This window comes from Anoplophora glabripennis, unplaced genomic scaffold (genome assembly GCF_000390285.2).
Source record: "Anoplophora glabripennis isolate ALB-LARVAE unplaced genomic scaffold, Agla_2.0 scaffold152, whole genome shotgun sequence".
Taxonomy (NCBI): domain Eukaryota; kingdom Metazoa; phylum Arthropoda; class Insecta; order Coleoptera; family Cerambycidae; genus Anoplophora; species Anoplophora glabripennis.
Window position 1 is genome coordinate 478989 of NW_019416497.1, and position 7781 is coordinate 486769.

Sequence of the window (7781 nt, forward strand, 5' to 3'; positions counted from 1 at the left end):
TATTATTATTATTATTATGTAGGTCAAGAATAGAAGATAATCTTCTTGAAAATATTTATTAACAATTTCAACATATCAGAAAACAGTATTTACTTCATTCAATACAAATTTTTGGAAAGTTTATAGTTAATTTGTAATGAAATATACGTATACTTCATAGTGTTTATAAGGCCTTCACGACTGTTGGTAGTAGTTAAACTACGATGGTTTTTCGAGTTGTTATACCATGACCTATGAATCTGCCAGTTACAAAAATACATTTCACTTCCTTAACTCTAGTCAGGAATCTTTGACCTGCCCTTGTTATTCTCAAGCTGGGCTCTGTGGGGGCGGACCCGCTATTAGAACCCGTAGGTCCGCCCTGATTCTGTAACTGATAGTGATCAGGCACACATGCCACAGCATAACAACCAGAAAAAAACCAACGTATTTTAAATATGTGTACTTGTAACTTTAAAAATATATGTGCGTTAAATAAAATACATACCTTTTCAGTAACTTCGTTTCCGTACCAACAATAAATGTATAAATCTGCCCACACCCCTAGCTGTGAAACACTCAGGAACCAAATGTCAGCGTTATCATCATGATTCTAAGAATTAAGAAATAGTTTGTAAAATACTAAAAGAGGTAAAATGAGCAATATTTAATTGTTAATATTAAGTAATTTTAGTGTTTCCGTAATCAATTCAATCTTATTGAATGTGCCAATACTTTATTTACTAGGATCATATTCGATGCAAAGTAATAAATCATTGCCTGTCAAAGGATCCAGTGCAATACGCTTTTAAGGGTGTTAGAAATTGAATAATTTCTTTATATTCATATCATTTTATATATATGGAACGATCCGCGTCAACCGTGCCACCCGCTAGTACAAAAATTGAATCGGTCAAAAAAATCGCACGACGGCTTAAAAAATTCGTTGAGATGAGCGCTTTCGAAAGCCGAGTGGCGCTTTTTAATTTTCAAGATGGCGGTTGCAATATGGCGGCTACTATCCACGAATTTTGGCGACCCCCTGAAAGAAGTGNGTTTACTAATATCAAGCTGGGCTCTGTGGGGGCGGACCCGCTATTAGAACCCGTAGGTCCGCCCTGAGTCTGTAACTGATAGTGATCAGGCACACATGCCACAGCATAACAACCAGAAAAAAAACCAACGTATTTTAAATATGTGTACTTGTAACTTTAAAAATATATGTGCGTTAAATAAAATACATACCTTTTCAGTAACTTCGTTTCCGTACCAACAATAAATGTATAAATCTGCCCACACCCCTAGCTGTGAAACACTCAGGAACCAAATGTCAGCGTTATCATCATGATTCTAAGAATTAAGAAATAGTTTGTAAAATACTAAAAGAGGTAAAATGAGCACTATTTAATTGTTAATATTAAGTAATTTTAGTGTTTCCGTAATCAATTCAATCTTATTGAATGTGCCAATACTTTATTTACTAGGATCATATTCGATGCAAAGTAATAAATCATTGCCTGTCAAAGGATCCAGTGCAATACGCTTTTAAGGGTGTTAGAAATTGAATAATTTCTTTATATTCATATCATTTTATATATATGGAACGATCCGCGTCAACCGTGCCACCCGCTAGTACAAAAATTGAATCGGTCAAAAAAATCGCACGACGGCTTAAAAAATTCGTTGAGATGAGCGCTTTCGAAAGCCGAGTGGCGCTTTTTAATTTTCAAGATGGCGGTTGCAATATGGCGGCTACTATCCACGAATTTTGGCGACCTCCTGAAAGAAGTGCTACTGAAAAAGGAGCGATGATGACGAAAATTTAGCTATGCAACAAAAAATGTTTGTCTGGTAGAGAGTTACCAAATTCCATGCGTGTCCTCTGAATTTTCAAAATGGCGACTTCAAAATGGCGCCGATATCAACGAAATACCAAAATTTTTGGCTTAAACCTGTTGCAATCCACATTTAACGGTGTATGAGCTAGTGTTATTCAACACAAAACATTGATACGGAAGTGCTCTACCAAATGTTACGTGCTCCTTGCACAAATTTTAAAATGGCGACCTCAAAATGGCGCTTATATCAGTGAAATAGCTCGATTTTAGGTCAAGATCTGCTAATAACGCCATTTAATTGCGGTTAAGCTCATGCTATCTAACTAGAAACGTTCGTAAGCAAGTGCACTACCTAATATTATGTACGCCTTACAAGTTTTCAAAATGGCGCATTCAAAATGGCGCCTATACCAGCGAATTAACACGTTTAAGCTGAAACGGGTCAATTAAAGTCAGATATCACGAATTTTCAAACAATTAGATTCGCGCCAAATTTGGTATACGGGGGTTTTCTGGGTCGCTGATCACGGATCCGAGGTCAATTTTGCAAAATTCAAGATGGCGAATCCAAGATGGCCAACCAAATTTTCAAAAAATAACAGAATCGCAGCAAATTTGGTATACGGGGGTTTTCGGGGTCGCTGACTACGGATCCGAGGTCAATTTTGCAAAATTCAAGATGGCGGCCGACCGAATTTTCAATAAATAACATTCTGATCACGAATCCGAGATCAGATTTACAAAATTCAACCCGTGAATAGATTTTTTACAGAAAAAAGAACAAGATATAGCCGAAAAAAGCAGATTAACACATGATTGGGTACTCATCATGTTATAAAGTAAAATATTACAAAATGAGTTTCGCAATTCTGACCTCGTATACGTAATCAGCGACCCCAAAAACCCTCGTATACGTATACCAAATTTGTTGCGATTCTGTTATTATTAAAATTGACCTCGGATCCGTGATTAGCGACCCCGTATACCAAATTTGGCGCGAAGCTAATTTTGAAAACTTGTAAGACGTACATACTATTAGGTAGTGAACTTGCTTACGAACGTTTCTAGTTAGATAGCATGAGCTTAACCGCAATTAAATGGCGTTATTAGCATATCTTGACCTAAAATCGAGCTATTTCACTGATATAAGCGCCATTTTGAGGTCGCCATTTTAAAATTTGTGCAAGGAGCACGTAACATTTGGTAGAGCACTTCCGTATCAATGTTTTGTGTTGAATAACACTAGCTCATACACCGTTAAATGTGGATTGCAACAGGTTTAAGCCAAAAATTTAGGTATTTCGTTGATATCGGCGCCATTTTGAAGTCGCCATTTTGAAAATTCAGAGGACACGCATGGAATTTGGTAACTCTCTACCAGACAAACATTTTTTGTTGCATAGCTAAATTTTCGTCATCATCGCTCCTTTTTCAGTAGCACTTCTTTCAGGAGGTCGCCAAAATTCGTGGATAGTAGCCGCCATATTGCAACCGCCATCTTGAAATTTTAAAAGCGCCACACGGCTTTCGAAAGCGCTCATCTCAACGAATTTTTTAAGCCGTCGTGCGATTTTTTTGACCGATTCAATGTTTGTACTAGCGGGTGGCACGGTTGACGCGGATCGTTCCATATATATTCATTTCATTTATATATATTCATTTCATTTTACCTCTGTACGCGCCACTGTTGTTTACTTGTTTTTTGGAGGCGCTCTCTTATTTACGACCAAACTCGCCAGGTTAGTATTTGACGTATAACCGACCACTTCGTACACTCGATGCACTTGGGCGACTACAGCTACTACCAGAACACAGTGCGTATGCAGCGGTATTTCAGATTTTGCATTCAGTTCAATTTTAAATTTTAAATGATTCATCTTAAGCCTCCTAAAAATTATGATTCCTTTGACAAAAGACCGACAACATTTTGCTCTACTTTACATCGAATACGATCCTACTACAATTTTCTCTAGTTAGTTCTTTACTGACTTTCATTTATTTATTTAGCCCAATAATAATTATGATTTATTTCGTGATTTTCAGTCGAATATTGAATTAAAATTAATTTACTAATCAAGTTCTAATTAAAATTTAATTTCCAAAATATTAAAAAATATGTACCTAGTATACTTACCATACTCATACTAGTCATAATTAGAGCAGTTGACATACACGATGATGTGAACTGAATTAATAAGTATTTACTGAAGTACGATTCAACGAGCTTGGAATACCTAAAAACAAACATTAAAGTATTTAGAGTGATTTCCATGTTTGTATAAAACCGATTATTATTTTTCGTTACACCATACGATTATTTTCATTTAACATACCCCGAAATAGACACGATAACCGGTCCTTAACGGCCGACGTCCGTTAAGAATCCTTAACGGACGCCGGCCGTTAAGATTTATTTTTCTACAATAGAAACACACTTATTACCTAGCAACCGCTTGTAACTTGATGTTTTTATTTCTCTAGCATGTCTGTATTATTTGTCAAAATTGCTTTTTAAATGAAATGATAAATGAAATGAATGAAACTGGTGTAACGAAAACCGTTGAACGACACACGGCCGATATGTAAACAACGTCCTCGGCTGATTACATACTCAACCTCGCCCGTTATTTACTTGTTATCGGCCTTGTAACGTTAATAATTATAACAGTAACAAAATTAGATGCTTACTCCACGATTTTTTTATGGTATTCAACACATATCTTGAGCATCTCCATATCTAAATTGATTTCGTTCATCGCAGATCCGTTGGTTAAATTTTTTAACAAGTTAACCAGTACATCGCATTCAGCAGATAAATATGCTAAGAAACCGGCAGCCAATGTGGCACCATTTAGATTCACAAAAATATCAATTAGTGCACTTACACTCTGATGAAAATAAACGATTTCATAGACTACAGGTCTCTCATAGTCGAAAGGGTACCAACAATTCAAGGGTAAGGTATAGGGCGTTTTGCTGAAAATCGGTAACGCAACGTAGCTGAAAAAAACAAGCACAGAGAGATAACTGTAAATAAGATGTACTTTTTTCCAAAAGCCCACGTAGTCGCATAGAATTTTGGTCTGTTCCTCGTTGAGTTCTACGTTCACACTTCTATGGATCTCTGCATCTACCAATAGCTTGAACATTTTACTGTATTTCATGATAAAAAATGTTTTGGCAGTGGCCATTATGGCGAGAATGATATATCCCGCACCAATAACATCTTCTAGAAGATTTGATGATGTTAATATGTACCCTGTGAGGCCTACGCTCGTTGTAAAATTGAAAAATCCATTGACAATGATTGTGTAGATCAAATACGACTTGTCGGAGGTGAAATCTTTTTTGGGCCAAAGCCCAAGATATTTCATTACCACCAGATTGTAATGGAGATATTCTTTTAGTTGAAACTTCTTCATCTTCTTAACTGTTAAGACATGAAACAAAACATCTTGTATTTGTTAAGGAATATACAGTGTGTTCCACTTAAGATTCTCGTAACATTATTATTTGATCGATTTTAGGGATTTTTTTTGTTGGTGATCTTGTGAAAATTCGTCTCACCCAAAACCATGGCCAACTGCGATTATAGAGAATTACCATTAGGAATTTATTTAGAAATGTTTAGTGAATTTTTATAGTTTTATAACAGATTTTTTTAACACAAATGAAGCTTTTAAATATGTTTAGCATACGCATCGTTTCTCTGACGTTTCTGATTATTATTTGAACTTTACTCTTTGGAGGCAAAATATTGTTTAGATTACAGGGTGATGGAAGTATTGTTCAAATGACTCTCAAGAACTTTAGGAAAAATATAACACAGCCGCACAAAAATCGACCTTCGGGCCCAGAGGTCAGACTATGTTTATTAGACGTTTTTCGGGTCGCTGAATCCGAATCCGAGGTCCATTTAACTCCATCACCTCAGGATTTTTCATAACCTCTAAACAGGAATGCACATACCGCGGCCCGCTATCGATGTTTATGCGGCCCGCCAAAAAATTTTTAAAAGTATTCTACTCGCCGCGCTCCGGTCCAAGCATATTATTACGAGACTAGAAATCTGTCGCATCAACTAGATTACAGATTCGCGAAACACGTCGATCCCCGAACAAAGTGGATGGTTCTCGATGTTTGGTAACTCGTATAAATACGACGCATCGCCGGCTACCGGGGCAGTTAAGTTTTGACTACGGATAAGCGAACGTTATACTGTTTGAGAACTGTAATCTGTGACGAGTAAATATTTCGTCGTTCGAACTTGGCTTTTACCGACTGTAACATATAATATTAATTTTGATATGGATAAACCAGGCCCCAGTAAGAAACGTAGTCGTAAGGTTGAAGATGAAAATCGACAGTTTCATGATATTTGGACCGAAAAATACTTTTTTATTTCATCGCATAACAAAATTGTCTGTTTAATATGCAAGAGTAGTGTTTCTATTCCGAAGGAATATAATGTGAAAAGGCACTATGAAACCCAGCATCCAACTTTTACCAAATTAACTGGCGAAAATCGAACGCAAAGAATTTCCACTTTACAACGGGAACTAATAGGCCAGCAATCTATGTTTACAAAACCAATTCAAGATGCTGAAACAGCCACTGAAGTTAGCTTTGAAATATCTCGAATAATAGCGAAAACTTGTCGGCCTTTTAAAGATGGTGAGTTTGTTAAGCAATGTTTGGATATCGCCGCAAAAAAAATTTGTCCGGAAAATGTAAAGAAGTTTGAAAAAATTCAGTTAAATCGGATGACTGTTCAAAGAAGAATTACCGCATTAGCAGATAATATAGAAGAGCAATTAGCTACGAAATCGAGAAGTTTTGAGTATTTTTCTATAGCGCTCGACGAATCTACAGATATAAGTTCAACTGCTCAACTATTAATATTTTTACGAGGTGTAACGCAAAATTTTGAAGTGAGTGAAGAACTGATTGGTATGAGTTCTTTGACAAGTCAAACCAGGGGAAGTGACATGCTCAAAGCTCTTCTAGAAAAATGTTCTATAATGGATTTGGATTTAACGAAAATATCTGGAATTACAACTGACGGAGCACCTTCAATGGTTGGAAGTACATCTGGGATAGTAACTCTGTTAAAAACATATTTACAAACTAAAAACATAAATACCAAGGAATTAATGCAGTTTCATTGTATTATACATCAAGAGGCCCTCTGTTCAAAATTATTGGGATTTGAAAATGTTATGAAAGTTGTAGTACCTACCGTAAACTTTATAAAATCACGAGGTCTCAATCACCGACAATTCAAACAATTTCTCGAGGATATTGAAAGCGAATATGGTGATCTCCTGTTTTACACTGAAGTAAGGTGGCTAAGTCGTGGGTTGACACTACAGCGATTTCTTAACTTGATTGAAGAAATCCAACTATTTCTGGCGGAAAAGAAAAACGACGTCCCCGAACTCGACAACCCTGATTGGCTGTGTGACTTAGCGTTTCTTGTAGACATCACAAATCACTTGAATGTCTTAAATACGCGACTCCAAGGCAAAGATCAATTGATTTCGCAGCTATACTCTCATGTTTCGTCCTTTCAATGCAAATTGAGTCTTTTCAGGACACAAATCAATTCAGCCAATTACGGCCATTTTCCGAACTACAAAAAAATTATGGAGAAGTTCAATAAAACTGACGTCAATTTCGCTCATGTTGAAAAAATTGATATTTTGATACAAGCTTTTGAAAATCGTTTTGTAGACTTCAAAAAAGTTAAACCGCTATTGGACATTTTCAGCAATCCTTTCAACATTTCACCCGAAAATGCGCCGGAATTAATGCAGCTGGAATTAATAGACATGCAAAATGATGATAATTTAAGAAACAAATTTAATGAAGGTAATTTACTCAACTTCTACCGTTGCGTTGATAAAAACGCTTATAAAGAGTTGCGAATAAATGCATTGAAATGCGCAAGCTTATTTGGATCGA

At 36.2% G+C, this 7781-nt stretch overlaps 1 protein-coding gene across 1 annotated transcript in view; it reads right to left on the reverse strand.

Moving 5' to 3' along the window:
- The window catches only part of LOC108908059 (odorant receptor 33b-like), a 13007-nt gene extending 7768 nt beyond the window's left edge, over window positions 1-5239 (reverse strand). Inside the window, exons 1-4 of the mRNA XM_018711967.1 lie at window positions 4846-5239; window positions 4151-4175; window positions 3952-4051; window positions 1225-1329 (exon numbers count right to left, since the gene is read on the reverse strand). Coding sequence (XP_018567483.1) covers window positions 1225-1329; window positions 3952-4051; window positions 4151-4175; window positions 4846-5239 — 624 coding nt within the window. The remainder of the gene's footprint in view (window positions 1-1224; window positions 1330-3951; window positions 4052-4150; window positions 4176-4845) is intronic.
- Between the last annotated feature and the right edge of the window lie 2542 nt (window positions 5240-7781).